The following is a 16107-nucleotide window of genomic DNA, read 5'->3' as shown; positions in this document are numbered from 1 at the left end:
CTGTTACAGAAGTCATATTTTCTGCAATCTAGATTAAAGCGGTTAACATTAAGTTTAAATCTATTGGTTGCTCTTGTATTATTGCAATTAAAGCTGAAGTAGTCTTTAACAGGAAGGACATTACAATAGATGATTCTGTGAGTTAAACTCAGGTCATGTCGAAGGTGGCAGAGTTCTAAATTTTCTAAACCCAGGATTTCAAGTCTGGTGGGATAGGGTATTTTATTGTTTTCAGAGGAATGGAGAACTCTTCTTGTAAAATATTTCTGGACCCGTTCAATTGTATTGATGTCAGAGATGTGGTGAGGGTTCCAAACAGGGGGTTTGGGGAAGAAACCACAGAGTCAGGTAGTGCATTCCAGGCATTGACCACTCTGTTACTGAAGTCATATTTTCTGCAATCGAAAATACGACTTCTTTGCAGAGGATCGCCCAAGGGAAGGCGAAGGGGGGGTGAAAGAGCAGCGACTGCGGGAACCGTTGAAGGGCGGACGGGTGGGAGGGTCCCCGGCTGGCTGGCAGGCGGGCAGGCAGGGCTGGCTGGGCGAGAACCTGCCCCCCATCCACCCGGAATCCCTCGCGCAGCTCTGGATGCGCGTTGGGCGTGGAGAGGAGAGGAGGCGGCGCGCCCTCGTAGGAGAAGCTAAGGGGGAAGTTGGCGAGCGGCTCGGTTTCTTTCGGAGGGCCGGGGATGGCTCGGCCGCCTTCCCGCTCGGGTCTTCGCCTCGCGGAAGAAAGGAAAGCGGGCTCCAGCGGGTTTGTCCTGGCGCCCGGGGAGCAGGTGGGTGAAGGTGCCCGAGGAGCCTTGGGTAGCGCCGGTCCGAGGTTTGCTTCGCGCACCGCGCCTGGCTCGCCTTTCGGATTTCCCTGGTTCCGGAAAGCCTTTTTTTTTAAAAAAAAATTTGTTTGTTTTTTGAGTTGAAAGTTTATCTAATCAAACGATGCATTGAAAAGGATAGAAAAGGAAAGCAGAAGGAGCTAGAAAGGGAAAACGAAACGGCAGCGGCTTCCGATCTTCGAAGTTGCAAACTTTTAAAAACTTTGCCTTCCCCCCCTTTTGGAACGATATTTTATTTTTATTTATTTTATTTACTTATGTTGTCACAACAGTATATATAAGCATAAGCATGAAAGTAACTATATAATATATAAGCATATATATAAGCATAAGTATGTAATAACTATATTAATTGGATATAACGAAAGGAAACGGTAGGACAGGAACGGTAGGCACGTTTGTGCTTTTATGCACGCCCCTTATAGACCTCTTAGGAATGGAGAGAGGTCAATAGTAGATAATTTTTGGTTAAAGCTTTGGGGATTTTGAGAAGAGACCACAGAGTCTGGTAGTGTGTTCCAAGCATTAACGACAAGAAGTCATATTTTCTGCAATCAAGATTGGAGCGGTTCACATTAAGCTTAAATCTGTTGTGTGCTCGTGTATTGTTGCGATTGAAGCTGAAGTAGTCTTCAACAGGAAGGACATTGCAATAGATTCTATGAGTTAAACTCGGGTCTTGTCGAACTTATATTCTATAAGTTCCTTTCTCATATTGAGTCTTTTGAATCGAGAGATGCTTCATTTTTGTCCCATTTTTAGCAAAAAGGTCCAAACAAAGTTTTCAATCTTTTATTGAGAAAAAAAAATACTAAAAAGTTTTCAATCTTTTATTGAGAAAAAAAAATACTAAAAAGTTTTCAATCTTTTATTGAGAAAAAAAAATACTAAAAAGTTTTCAATCTTTTATTGGGGGAAGACCAACAAACCACTACTTACGGTTTGGTCCCTAAATCGAACCAAGTCGGTTTAAGCCATTTCTGCAAACTCTTCCATTTTCATCCTCCCCTCCTCCATTTGTTCTTTAATGCGAGAAAAAACAGCTTTTGAACTATTGTTTTTGAGTGTCTCTGCCTCTCTTTACAGAATATATTCCAGTGGTGGGTTTCAAAAGTTTTTACTATCAGTTCTGTGGGAGTGGCTTGGTGGGCGTGGCATGGCTTGGTGGGCGTGGCAGGGGAAAGATATTGTAAAATCTCCATTCCCATCCCACTCCAGGGGAAGGATACTATAAAATAGGTGTCTCCAACCTTGGCAACTTTAAGCTTGGCTGGGCAATTCTGGGAGTTGAAGTCCTCTAAGCTTAAAGTTGCCAAGGTTGGAGACCCCTGCTATAAAATCTCCATTCCCACCCCACTCCAGCAGAAGGATACTGTAAAATCTCCATTCCCTCCCCAATCCAGGGGAAGGTTACTGCAAAATTCCCATTTCCTCCTGATCAGCTGGGACTTGGGAGGCAGAGAATAGAGTGAGGAGGGGCCAGTCAGAATTTTTATTACCTGTTCTCCGAACTACTCAAAATTTCCGCTACCGGTTCTCCAAAACTGGTCAGAACCTGCTGAAACCCACCTCTTAATATATTCACTTCTGAACGGCTTCTGTTAACTCCTGGAATCTGTCAAATGTGACAATCCTCTTTCCTGTTCAAATTCAAAGTAGATGAAAGGACCCAGGGGCAAAAAGTAGAGCGGAGCCGAGCTGGGTTCCGTTGTGATGTGTGACCAGCACAGCCCTAGCAGTCTCCTCCAGACGTGGATCATTCGCAGCTGAGGCTTGCTGATGGATATGGCAGGTAAGGAAGTGTCGGTGTGCCTGTGCGTTCAGTTTTCTTCCCGCACTTCTTCACCCCAAGTCCTCCTTTCACATACTCCATTGCAGGAATGTGTGAAAGCAGCCACGTTTTTTTTGTTCCACTAATAAAAGAAACTCGACCAGCGTTGTGCTACTGACCAACTTTCAAGATGTCTTGAGCTGCAACTTAACAATGTTCGGCCACTGACTCTTTTGTGGAAGAGTGGGATTTGTTTTGGCATCTCGGTTTATCTAGAACAGGGGTCTCCAACCTTGGCATCTTTAAGACTTGTGGACTTCAACTCCCAGAATTCCTCAGCCAGCTTTGCTTTGCTGGCTGAGGAACTCTGGGAGTTGAAGTCCACAAGTCTTAAAGTTGCCAAAGTTGGAGACCCCTGTTCTAGAAAATATCAGAGCGAAATAGCTGAGCAATTATTGAGCAATATATAAACTTTAAAATGATGACTTTGATCATGAAAGGAGCAGAGGAACGGTTCAGGAAAACAATACAGGTAGTCCTCAACTTACAACCACAGTTGAGCCCAACATTCCTGTTGCAAAGTGAGACATTTGGTAAGTGAGTTTTGCCCCATTTTATGACCTTTTTTTGTCACGGTTGTTAAGTGAATCAGTACAGTTGGTCAGTTAGCGACACGGTTGTTAAGTGAATACGGCTTCCCCATTGACTTGTGCTTGTCAGAAGGTCGGAAAAGGGGATCACGTGACCCCGGGACACGGCAACCGTCATAAGTATGAGTCAGTTGCCAAGCGGCTGAATTTTGATCACGTGACCACGAGGTTGCTGCAACAGTCATAAGTGTGAAAAATGGTCCTAAGTCCCTTTTTCGGCACCGTTGTAACTTTGAGCGGTCACTAAATGAAATTGAGAACTGTTGTAAGTTGAGAACTACCTGCATTGAGAGACCAACCATGTCAGTCTGCTGTACTTCATTAGCTGATTGGATCGAACAGCTAGGAGTACCTGGTCGGTAACACGTAAGGCCGTAGATCAGGGATCTGCAAACTTGGCTCTTTTAAGACTTTTGGACTTCAACTCCCAGAGTTCCTCAGCCAGCAAAGCTGGATGAGGAACTCTGGGAGTTAAAGTCCGCAAGTCTTAAAAGAGCCAAGTTTGCAGATCCCTGCCCTAGATGAAGCACACCGCGTGCATAAGAAACAAGCTGATAAGAAAAGAACTAGAGATTGCAAAGTCGGGGATAAGGTATTCCTATCCACCAAGTACCTACAAACTACCCAAAAGTTAAAAAAACCTGGACCTAAATATGTGGGTCCTTTCCCTATTGTACACATAGTGAATAGAATAGAATAGAATAGAATTTTTTATTGGCCAAGTGTGATTAGGACACACAAGGAATTGGTCTTGGTGCATATGCTCTCAGTGTACATAAAAGAATAGAATAGAATAGAATAGAATAGAATAGAATAGAATAGAATAGAATAGAATAGAATAGAATAGAATTTTTTATTGGCCAAGTGTGATTGGACACACAAGGAATTTGTCTTGGTGCATATGCTCTCAGTGTACATAAAGGAAAAGATACCTTCATTAAGGTACAACATTTACAACACAAATGATGATCAATATATCAATATAAATTATAAGGATTGCCAGCAACAAAGTTACAGTCATACAGTCATAAGTGGAAAGAGATTGATGACAGGAACGATGAGAAGATTAATAGTAGTGCAGATTTAGTAAATAGTTTGACAGTGTTGAGGGAATTATTTGTTTAGCAAAGTGATGGCCTTCGGGAAAAAACTGTTCTTGTGTCTAGTTGCTCTGGTGTGCAGTGCTCTATAGCGTCGTTTTGAGGGTAGGAGTTGAAACAGTTTATGTCCTGGATGTGAGGAATCTGTAATTATTTTCACGGCCCTCTTCTTGATTTGTGCAGTATACAGGTCCTCAATGGAAGGCAGGTTGGTAGCAATTATTTTTTCTGCAGTTTTGTAACCCTGTTACAGTACAATTGGAATTACCAAAAACCTTGAGGAGGATTCATCCTTTGTTTCATGTTAGTTTAGTGAAGCATAATGAAATTAAGGAAATATTGGAAATATGCTAAATTACAATAAGTGGAACTCAGTGCAGATAGATACCCGATAATTAACCAGATATATGTTTCTGATTAAACCCTGTTCCGAAGAATCACAATTGTCGAATGATTGTAAGTTGAGGTCTACCTGTACAGTAGAGATTCTTTCATAACTTTCAATGATACCTTATACTGTTTGTGTTACAGTAGTGAATTCATTGTTGAACCGGTGACTATTGATAAGAATAAAATACATGTAGCTTTTTTTTTCTTTTCCTTCTTAGTTTGCATTTTTAGCTTGTCAGTTTCATATTTTCATAAGTTTCTTTTATAAAGATCGTTTTGTACAAAAAAAAAATTTGTAAAAAAAAAAAAGATGGTGCCTTTGGTTAAAGCAGGGGTGTCAAACTCAATTTCATTGAGGGGTTGAGTTTGACTTCTTGGGGGCCGGGGTGGGTGTGGCGTGGCTAGCTCAACGTCACTTGTGCCAGGGGCGCCTGTGGTGGCCCAAGCACTCTGCCAGTGAAAACGGGTTCCTGAGCTCCGTTTTGCCTGCAACAGTCTTCTGCGACTCTCTGCCAGTGAAAACAGAGTTCTGGAGGGCTGCCTTTTTTCGCTGGAAGAAGCACCACGGGCCGGTCCTTCGCTGTTTCCAGGGTGGTCCCTGGGCCAGATCTAAACACCCTGCAGGCCGGATCCGGCCCCCGGGCCTTGAGTTTGACACTCCTGGGTTAAAGCTTCAGGAGCTAACTTCCTCAAAACCCGCCTATTTCTGATTTGTGCAGGCTGGTTCAAGACGTTGTTGCAGAAACCCAGGAAGAGGCCGGATGCCTCAAATGGTACCCCTGGGTGTTCTCTTTCCTCACCTTCTCCTCCCGTGCAGAAAAGTCCAAGTTCACTTCCTCGTAGCTTGACCAGCAGCCCCAAACTGGGGTACTCCATTGCCCGGATTGTAAGCCATTCCGATAGTGCCCGATGGAGCAAGTTATACGATGTCTGCATTTGCCACAGTGAGGGGGACCTTGAGTTTGTGGAAGAGCTGGTGGCCTACTTGGAGAAGCAGCCCGAACGTTTCCGTTGCTTTCTTCAGCTGCGGGACTCTGTTCCAGGTGGGGCTGTTGTGACGGAGCTGTGCAACGCCGTCCAGAACAGCCACTGTTGGGTGCTGTTGATCACACCCAACTTTCTTAAGGATCCTTGGTGTTGCTACCAGATGCACCACGCCTTGACCGAGGCGCCCATGGCCAACGGGCGTACCATCCCTGTGCTGAAGGATATAGACCGCACCGACTACCCCAGGGAACTCCGATGTATTTACTACATCAGCGTGGTGCTCCAAGAGAACAGTTTCCGACAGATCAAAGAGACGATACTGCGTTGTAAGTGAGAAACTAGATTGTGGGGTGTCTTAAGAACAGGGGTGGGCAATTCATTTTTCCACAGGGGCCACATGAGAACCTGTGAAGGTGCACAGGCACGCATGGAAATTGAAAAAAAGTAGCAATCACCTTCAAGATAGAGGTACTCCTCAGCTTACAACTCTGCTTTAATCAATAAGCAAATTTGGAGCATGTAATGGGACAGTTTGACCTGTTTGGGAAACCTGAAAGTTAGAGAGATGCTGCCAGTCACCAAGGGATTGGGAAGATGGCAGGGGTGAAATCAACTTACCTTCCTTACCGGCTCAGATGTCCACACGCCACGTGCATGCTTGCTTCGCTTGCAAGTGCATGCGTGTCACATGCACACACAGACCTGTGCATGTGCAAAACTTGCGCATGCGCAGAAAGTAAAAAGCACATTACTTCCTGGTTACAACCAGGAAGTAATGACACCCGGGTGGTGGGTGGTGCTGGTGGTTCAGCGATTGCTACTGGATCGCCGAACCACTGGCCACGATCGCTACCGGAGCGCGAGATCTAGTCAGAACCAGGAGAATTTCACCCCTGGAAGATGGGTTCCAGTGGTAAAATCCTCCGAGGTTTGCCACCGGTTCACTGCATGCGCTTGCACAATCCGCACCAAATGCATGCCTGCGCACATGCACACTATGCGCCAAACGCATGCCACATGCCCATGCGCACCACAGGTGCTACCGCACAGTGTGGAAAAAGGAGGCTTAAGAAGGTAAGTAGAACAGCGGTGCAACATGAATTAGATTCGCTAGAAAGCAGGATTTCCTAGTGAATATAAATCATGCGGCACAGCTGATTGTCAAAAATACAGGTTTGCCCAAACCTGTAACTTTTATTACTACTGGTTTGTGCGAACCGGTGCGAACCAACTGAATACCACCACTGATGGGTTCGCATCTTGCATAAAAACAAGACTGGTTTTGGCTAAGCAAATTGTTCAAACTCAGTTGTAATTTATTAAATAAAATAGCAGCTGAAGGAACCGTGGCTTATGATTAGTGAGCCTCTTCATTGGATTTAATATTCTCCTGATGGCTTTCTTTTTTCCTTTAGATCTCCTGGACTTTTGTCAAAACACAAGAAGCAAAGACTAACTGCACTTTTGGATGAAAAAAAAAAGATTCTTGGTTACAGGAAGGTAAAAAGAAAGGCTTTCGGTATATGGAATTTGGAGAAGAAGCCTTTATGGTGAAGTTATCCTCTCTCACTGCGGTTGACTTGATTTGAAGACAGATTCCATTTGATGCTGAGATTTAACTCTCCGCACTTGACTGATTAGCTTTATTTTGGAGATGAGTGATGCTTTAATCATCCTGTTTCCGCCTGGAAATAGACCCGGTCAAGAAATAAAGACTGCAGGGATCCCAGGAATGCAACTATTATGGAAGACAGTTAAAATCCTTCCAAAATGCCCCCTTTTAAGGACACAACAAGATTAAGGTCAAGGCGGGACCGTTTTTGAGTTTCTTAATTTTTACTTTCCCGGAACTGAGGAACCGTTTTACAGAGCTAAATTCCGTCATTATACTAACGATTCTGATGAGATTTGGTGGACAGTAGAACACTAATGTGTAACAAGAAGATGCAAGTGGTTGTGTTCATAGGTCAGCCAGTCATGTCCTTCTCTGTAATGTCCCATTTCCTTTCCTTTCCATCTTGTTTGGCGTTTCTCTGCAGTCCTAACAGTTGGTCAGTACAATGCGGCTTTGTTCTTTTAGTCACATTCAACTGGGTTCCAGTTTCCTTCCACCCATAGTCTCCCTACTCCCCCTCCCCCCCCTTTTTTTTATATTGGGTTCCTCCAAATCTGCTGCTAGCTTCTTCATAGTCCTCAACTTACAACCATTTGTTTAGCGACTGTTCAAAGTTACAACTGCACTGAAAAAGGGACTTATGACCGGTCTTTGCACTTATGACCATTGTAGCATCCTCATGGTCATGCTTACGATGATGATTATAGGTCACATAAGCAAAATTTGGCATGTATTTACAAAGGATTGTAGCATCCCAAGATCATGTAATCGCCATGTGTGACCTTCTTAGCAGGCTACCAACAAGCAAAATTATGGGGGGGTGGGGGGGAGCTGCATTTGCTTAATGACTTTATGATTCAGTTAACAACTGCAGTGATTTGCTTAACCCTGGCCAAAAAAAAAAAAAAAAGGTTATAAAATTGGCTGTGACTCACTTAATAACCACCCTGCTTAGCAATCCAAATTGTGATTCTATAAAGTTCTTCCTGAGCATCAGGCACAATGAATTCTAGACCTGTGAGCATCATTGTATTGGGTGGCTGAAGGCTACAAAGAAGGTTTCTGCAACATCTGGGACTTTATACATAGGTGTCCGAATTATATCTAAAGGTAAAGGTAAAGGTTCCCCTCGCACATACGTGCTAGTCGTTGCCGACTCTAGGGGGCGGTGCTCATCTCCATTTGAAAGCCGAAGAACCAGCGCTGTCCGAAGACGTCTCCGTGGTCATGTGGCCGGCATGACTGAACGCCAAAGGCGCACGGAACGCTGTTACTTTCCCACCAAAGGTGGTCCCTATTTTTCTACTTGCATTTTTACGTGCTTTCGAAACTGCTAGGTTGGCAGAAGCTGGGACAAGTAACGGGAGCTTACCCTGTTACACGGCAGCACTAGGGATTCGAACTGCCGAACTGCCAACCTTTCGATCGACAAGCTCAGGTGTCTTAGCCCCTGAGCCACCGTGTCCCATACACAGTGACAATTATATCTAAATACAGGTAATCCTTGACTTACAGCCGTTCATTTAGGGACTGTTCACAGTTACAACATCACTGAAAAAAAGGGAGTTACAACCATTTTTCACATGACCCTAGCAGCATCCCCATGATCAGAGTACAGACAGTTGGCAACTGGTTTGTATTTATGACGGTTGCAGCATCCTGGAGTCATGTTATCACCTTTTGCGGCTTTCTGACAAAGTCAATGGGGAAACCAGATTCACTTAAGAACTGTGTTACTGATTTAACAACTGCAGTGATTCACTTAACTGTGGCCAGATAGGTTGTAAAATGGGACAAAATTCAGTTAGCAAACGTCTCGCTTAGCAGTATAAATTTTGAGCTCAATTGTGGTCGTAAGTTGAGGATTTCCTGTATTATAGCTTTAATAAAATGGCAGTATTAACCATGTTTAAAAAAAAACCCAGCATAATACTGCCCTGAGTTTGTAGCCAAGGTTGGCTTTACATTTCTTGGCAGTACACAATTATTAATTTGAAAAAATTCAGATCCTACCATTTACACTCCAGTGAACCGCCTGTTGATTGACAAGGGTGCTGTGAGGTTTTGTTTTCACATTTGTACGATTTACGGAAAATGTAGGTGGCTGAATTTGCATATTGTGCTAAACTGAAATACTGGTTAGTTTTGGTTTAGGGGTGTGAATCGGGCCTTTTTTGGTTCTCTGCAAAGCCTGCTAACTATGTAGCTTTTTCAACAAAGATGAACTAACCTCTGATTTTAAAAAATCCAGTCTGTGTTTATACGGTGGGAGTTTAATTTAATCCTGTATCTTCCAGGGTTAGTATTACCTTGAACTGTCACTGAAAATATAATGTTAGCCAATGATCCTTCTAGGAATGATTTGTGTAATTTGAAATGAAAGGAACATCTGAGATTTCATTCTAAATTGCGGGTGCATTTCCCATGATGTAAATCAGAATGCTGAATTGCATTTGGAATGTAGTTGGGTTTACCTGCAATGTTTGGAATACTAGTTATGACCAGTGGTGGGATTCAAATAATTTAATAACCGGTTCTCTGCCTTAATGATTTCTTCCAACAACCAGTTCACCAAACGGCTCAGAAAATTAATAACCAGTTCTCCCGAAGTGGTGCGAACTGGCTGAATCCCACCACTGGTTACGACTTAGAATGGCCCATACAACTTGGCATAAATTCGTTTTTTTGTATCAGAGGACAAATGGCCAGTAGAAACCATATGATTATAAGATGAAAAGGATCTTTGCTGCTTCAATAAATTTTGGAACTCTCTGCAAAGAGAGGCTGGATTGATTTTTTTTCTATCGCCTTTTTATTTAGGTATCTCCTTTTGAGAAATACGCCATGTTTCTTGTAGAACTCCTTTTTAAATGTCTGTTATGTGTCCATGAACTAATTTAATATCCTTTTTTATAGAAAGATGGGTGGAACAGTTTTGAAAATCTCTCTATATAGAAGCTAGTGCATAACCATGCTAATTTTCATTATTTCTCTGCTTTGGCGTGTCATCTAGTACTGGGGTCTCCAACCTTGGCAACTTTAAGACTTGTGGACTTCAACTCCCAGAATTCCTCAGCCAGCAAAGCTGGCTGAGGAACTCTGGGAGTTGTAGTCCACAAGTCTTAAAGTTGCCAAGGTTGGAGACCCCTGATCTACTACAGAGGCCTACGCAGTAACTTGAAGGAACCAAGAAGTCGTAGTCCAAAACTATTGCGCGACTACTCTAAATTTCCTGAGTCTATATTCAGTCTAAGATTCGCGAGTGTACGCAGGCGCAAGAGTCCTTGGAGAGCTTCTCTATTAACAGTTCCTAAGTAATAGGGTCCTCCGGCCGGTAGAGGGAGTCGCCGACACGTCACTGGCGCGCACTTGGCGCTAATCCAGATGCGCCTGCGCGCCAGCTTTATCCCACAGAGATGGCCGAGTCTCCCGCTCTGAAGAGAAAACGTGAGGAGAAAGAGGGAGCGAACGGATCCGCCGCGTCCCCAAATGAAGGGCCGGCCTCCGGCAACTTCCCTTTGGCCGATCTCTCTGTGATGAAAGTGCTGAGGGAATCTGCGCGGGAGAAGACGATCTTCCTCCACGGGCGGGTAGGGGAATTATTGGTTCTCGGGCATTTGGAATTGTTAGGTGGCGGCCAATAAGAGAAGAGGGGCGGGGCAAGTCGGCGGAGTCTCACTCTCCGCCCCTTGAGAAGGGAACGTCACGATTTGCATAGCGATGACGGGCGGGGGAGCGGGTGACGTCATCGCGCACATGTCCTTCCTTGCAGCGGTCGCGCCTGCTGCAAGGCGTGTCAGAACTACAATTCCCATCACCCCCCTCATTCACAGGCCGTGTAGCAGACGCGGAGGGGGTGATGGGATTTGTGGTCCAAAGCCTCTCTTCTTAGGGCAGGGGGGTCTCCAAACTTGACAACTTTAAGACTTGTGGACTTCAACTCCCAGAGTTCCTCAGCCAGCTTTGCTGAATTCTGGGAGTTGAAGTCCACAAGTCTTAAAGTTGCCAAGGTTGGAGACCCCTGTCTTAAGGGAAAGGGATGGAATTGATTGCTGTGGCTGCAGAAAGATGGATTGGAGAAATGAGGATAATGAATGAAGACAGTTGGAGAAGAGGGGGGAAAGGAAGGGAAGGGAAGGGCGCTGGCCTCTTTCACTGAGTGCAGTGGCGGAGTGTGTGGGGTTTTTTTTGTTTTGTTTTTTTTGCATTTCCTCAATTTTTGAGGATTCCCCATTTGTTTGCTGAGGAGTGTGAAAGAAACAGCGGGAGGTATTTCTTCTCCCAAATTGGGCTGATGTGGGAAGACTGCACAAATTTTTTTTTTATTTTTTTTTATTTACATTTATATCCCGCCCTTCTCCGAAGACTCAGGGCGGCTTACAGTGTGTAAGGCAATAGTCTCATTCTATTTGTATATTTACAAAGTCAACTTATTGCCCCCCCAACAATCTTGGTTCTCATTTTACCTACCTTATAAAGGATGGAAGGCTGAGTCAACCTTGGGCCTGGTGGGATTCGAGCCTGCAGTAATTGCAGGCTGCTGTGTTTTAATAACAGGCTATCTTACAGCCTGAGCCACCACGGCCTCTTGAAAATTGAAAATGTGCATAGACTTTTTTTTAGAATAGAATAGAATAGAATTTTTTATTGGCCAAGTGTGATTGGACACACAAGGAATCTGTCTTGGTGCATATGCTCTCAGTGTACATAAAAGAAAAGATACCTTCATCAAGGTACAACATTTACACAACACAATTGATGGTCAATATATCAATATAAAGCATAAGGATTGCCAGCAACAAAGTTACAGTCATACAGTCATAAGTGGAAAGAGATTGGTGATGGGAATGATGAGAAGATTAATAGTAATGCAGATTTAGTAAATAGTTTGACAGTGTTGAGGGAATTATTTGTTTAGCAGAGTGATGGCCTTCGGGGGAAAAACTGTTCTTGTGTCTAGTTCAGAACAGACTCCTGGTGAATAGTGCCCACAAATGTCTGATCTTTGGGCTTTCTGCATATGGTTTTAATTTATCAAAAATATACAAATGATTTATATATTTTATATTTTAATTGATTCGTCGTATTCATAAGAATATATAATATGATATATATGATATGATATAATTTATAATATATATGCACAACTCAGAAATATGCAGCGTAAAAGAGGCACAAAAGAAGCATTGGAGCAATGTTTCAGCCGCAGTGGGGCTTTTTTTGGCAACCTGTGTCTACACTCAAGGATCTTAAACTTGACAATTCAAGGAATAGAATGGGATGGGATGGGATGGATTTTTTTATTGGCCAGGTGTGATTGGACACACAAGGAATTTGTCTTAGTGCATCTGCTCTCAGTGTACATAAAAGAAAAGATACATTCATCAAGAATTCTAAGGTACAACACTTAATGATAGTCATAGGGTACAAACAAACAATCAGGAAACAATATCAAAATAAATCGTAAGGATACAAGCAACAAAGTTACAGTCATACAGTCATAAGTGGAAGGAGATGGGTGATGGGAACAATGAGAAGATTAATACTAGTGCAAAAGAAACTTCATCTTCCAGAATTCCCCATTCTGGCTTGTTTGGGAAACACTGCCAATGAGTAAAGATGGAAGAGATCAAGAGGTACCAGGCAAAGATGGGGAAGAATTTGGGCTATTTATAGGAAAAACTCCCTCAAGCTCATCTTCTGGTAATGATATGGACATGGTAGTTCCATTTTCTTGGCAATGATACAGAAATGCATTACTATTACAACCTTCTGGTGTTTTTTTAAGCGTTCCAATCTAGCATATGATCTGAAGGGATTTTTTGTGGTCTTCCATGCAAGCACTGGTCAGATCTGACCCTGTTGAGCTTTTTCGAGATCAGCCAAGTCACTTAGAGGCTGCCATTTCCTGTAACATGTGGAAAGAAAGAAAATATTTTGTACTCTAACCTCAGCTGATGGGTTAGCATCATTTATTTACCTATGTTTTCTTTCTTCGCTGCCCACCCACCCACCCCCCACTTCCAAGCCTTTGTGCTATTCAGATTCCAACTACAAAGCAGAGATATGTTTTGACAAAATATATTCCAGAGTATCCAGGCTATATATTGGGAAGAACCCACTGATAATGACCTGGGAATAAATTCTTTACTGTTTCTAAAGTTATTGTTCAATCCCTAGGACCGTGATGGCAAACCTATCCACTCATGCCACAGGTGGCATACAGCTCCCTCTCTGTGGGCACGTGAGCCATCGCCCCAGATCAGCTCCGCCATGCATGCACACATGCCTTCCACTGGTCATTGGGTGTCTGCCATGCATGCGTGGGGCGCATGCAGGGCTCCTGCACATGCATGTGTGCCATGTGCACATTGCATTTTGGGGGTTCAGGCGTGTGCATTTGCACGCAGATGCGTGCACTTTAGAACTCAGTCTAGAAAAGCTTAGCCATCACTGCCGTAGGCGAATACATCGGTTTATATCACACAGTAACCTATACAAAGATTGTTTGTTGAATAAAGCTTAAGAAACTACAGTGGATTGTGTGCTGAGCCAAAAGCAAATAAAATACAGTGGGGTTTAGCAATGGAGATGTCCTAGAGGAGACCTAGTCTACAAGTTTGACAGTGAGAAATAAACAGGGAGTAGAGCGGTCATGCAGTTGAATGAAATTGTGTAGCCGAGTGCCCAGATTGCTATTATTTCACCTAACTAAAGCATTACCTACGTATCTCCAGATTTAGATTATTTTTCTTATTAGCATATCTATTGCTTTTGGCCAGGAGATCAGTTTTTCATGTTTAGTGTTTAGAGCGAAATTGAATTGCAAACTAGCAGTTAACTTGAATGCTGTAAATAAGATGGATGGACTTGTCACTCAGGGCCTATAAGAACCGGAAAATTGCAAGTACTCTTTTAATTCGCCATTTACAACTATATTGTGTTTCAAAGTTAGATTCTCCGGAGTGCAGGGGATACAGCTGGATTAATACTTTTATTGTCCTCTGTAAATCCACCCAGAGATGACCAAGGTATGCAGTGAAGTGTCAGGAAATTGCTTGCATCTTTATCATTTTTTTAAAAAGACTAAATTTTAAAGGAGTGATTTTTTTAAAAAAGGAAGGTGGATTAGATTCAAGGTGAAATTCAAAGTGAGGGTGAGTAAAGCTATTAGAGGAGGAAAGATCGATAAACGAGAGTTACAAAGCACCACCAAAAGCAGGTAATATGCTTCCTGGTGGAACAGCCAAGGTCAGATTTAGTACAGTAGATACAGATGAATTGTACCACCATTCCTCATCCAAGTTCAGTGTATCACAAGGTTAATCATGGCATACATTTTTTCTACACTAATCATCTTACCAGGTGACTGGCTATGATAAAGTACAGTAAATTCTTATTAGTGCCTTGTGCAGATCCAAATCCTCCTCCTGTATCTTATTACCCTGAGTTTCTTCTCCTCTCCCCTTAATATCTAAATGTTCTGTCAATCTTGGTAGCTCCCTGATACTTGTAAGCTAGTATGTTTGATAAATGTTTAGTTTACATATTTCATTACTTGTACATGGTTTGTCAATTTACATCTACGCAGACCAGTGTGTTCACATTCAAGGTTTTAGGGTTCACATTCAAGCTTGACTGATGACTAGCTCAAAAGATGCTTGAGGTCTGTGTTCCATATGTGATTATCCATACCAATGTATCGAAATAAAAATGCTTTAGTTCATTCCTGGTTTTCGATTCCATTTTTTAAGCTTGTGGCTTAAAGATCAACTATTCATGATCATGGATGGTAATGATTCAAAAAGTAAGAGATACTGGAATAAATTATAACCAGACCTCTCGTTATACTTGTGATACTTTCTTCATACATGTACTGTACATACATATTGTGTTTCCCCGAAAATAAGACCTTGTCTTATATATTTTTTGAACCCCGAAATAAGCGCTTGGCCTTATGTTGGGGAGGTCTTATTATTTTTGGGCACGTGGAGTAAGATGGGGCTCCTCTTGCCATCTTACCTGATTTCCAGCTCTGCGTTTAAATATTTTCGGGGAGGGCTTATTTTTTGGGGGAGGCTTATTTTAATGCATACGCTCGAAAGCCTGATTAGGCTTATTATGGGGATGTCTTATTTTCGAGGAAACAGGGTACATACATATCTGCATATACATACACACATACATACACATACACACATACATATTTGCAGCCAGCTATTCAATGTGCTGATCAGAACTGGCTGCCGATGTTTCGATTTATAGACAGACGGCAGCTCCGACCACGCTTTGCTCGCACAAGCACGATGCTGAAAGCACCAGCCTGAAGATGATGAGTGAGATCTCGTCGAAACGTCACCAAGATACTCTCAACCTTACACGGGAAAAGACCCGAATATGCCAAGACCTACATATCTATACCCGTGAAAACCTTGTTTTTTTGCATCTTGCTTGTGTGCTTCCAAGCACATCTGTTGTTCGTTGCTGGCATCAGGGAGTGATTTTGGTGTAGCAGAGAACTATTTATGTTCTTATTTCTTTAGGTGAATAGTGCTTCTGGGGATAAGACAGATGCTGTTGTGATCCTTGAGAAGATCCCCTTCAAGGAAGAGAACATCACTGAACTCCTAAAGAAGCACACTGGACTTCAGCTCCAGATGTCCAATGACATCTATAGCACTTACCATCTCTTCCTTCCTCCAGAATTAAATGGTGAGTAGCCATCAAAGGAAGCTTGGTTGATATCCGTGGGAAGC

The 16107-nt window shown here is 42.9% G+C and overlaps 2 protein-coding genes across 4 annotated transcripts in view; both read left to right on the top strand.

Moving 5' to 3' along the window:
- The first annotated feature begins 398 nt into the window (after nt 1–398).
- Nucleotides 399–10144, top strand: TIRAP (TIR domain containing adaptor protein). Of its 2 annotated transcripts, none has more exons than XM_058194731.1 (4): nt 399–781; nt 2498–2630; nt 5469–6062; nt 7152–10144. In XM_058194731.1, the coding sequence occupies exons 2-4, from the start codon at nt 2618–2620 to the stop codon at nt 7190–7192; spliced, it is 648 nt and encodes a 215-aa protein (XP_058050714.1). In that variant the 5' UTR covers nt 399–781; nt 2498–2617; the 3' UTR covers nt 7193–10144. The 2 variants fall into 2 exon arrangements, with proteins under 2 accessions (XP_058050714.1, XP_058050713.1); XM_058194730.1 differs by having other exon boundaries at nt 401–781; nt 2495–2630.
- Nucleotides 10145–10536: 392 nt separating this feature from the next.
- DCPS (decapping enzyme, scavenger) overlaps nt 10537–16107 on the top strand; it is an 81076-nt gene continuing 75505 nt past the window's right edge. Inside the window, exons 1-2 of one of the 2 annotated variants that reach the window (XM_058194864.1) lie at nt 10537–10941; nt 15895–16063. In XM_058194864.1, the coding sequence (XP_058050847.1) occupies nt 10768–10941; nt 15895–16063 (343 nt within the window). In that variant the 5' untranslated portion in view covers nt 10537–10767. The remainder of the gene's footprint in view (nt 10942–15894; nt 16064–16107) is intronic. The other variant, XM_058194862.1, reaches the window with a different exon arrangement.

Source organism: Ahaetulla prasina, chromosome 9 (assembly GCF_028640845.1).
Source record: "Ahaetulla prasina isolate Xishuangbanna chromosome 9, ASM2864084v1, whole genome shotgun sequence".
In the NCBI taxonomy this organism is placed as follows: domain Eukaryota; kingdom Metazoa; phylum Chordata; class Lepidosauria; order Squamata; family Colubridae; genus Ahaetulla; species Ahaetulla prasina.
Note: the sequence above shows the minus strand (reverse complement) of the source record. Positions and strands in the feature narration are given on the sequence as shown.

Coding starts and splice junctions, on each gene's coding strand:
- TIRAP (XM_058194731.1), top strand. Junction 6,063..7,151: donor CAAAGAGACGATACTGCGTT/GTAAGTGAGAAA, acceptor TTTTTCCTTTAG/ATCTCCTGGACTTTTGTCAA.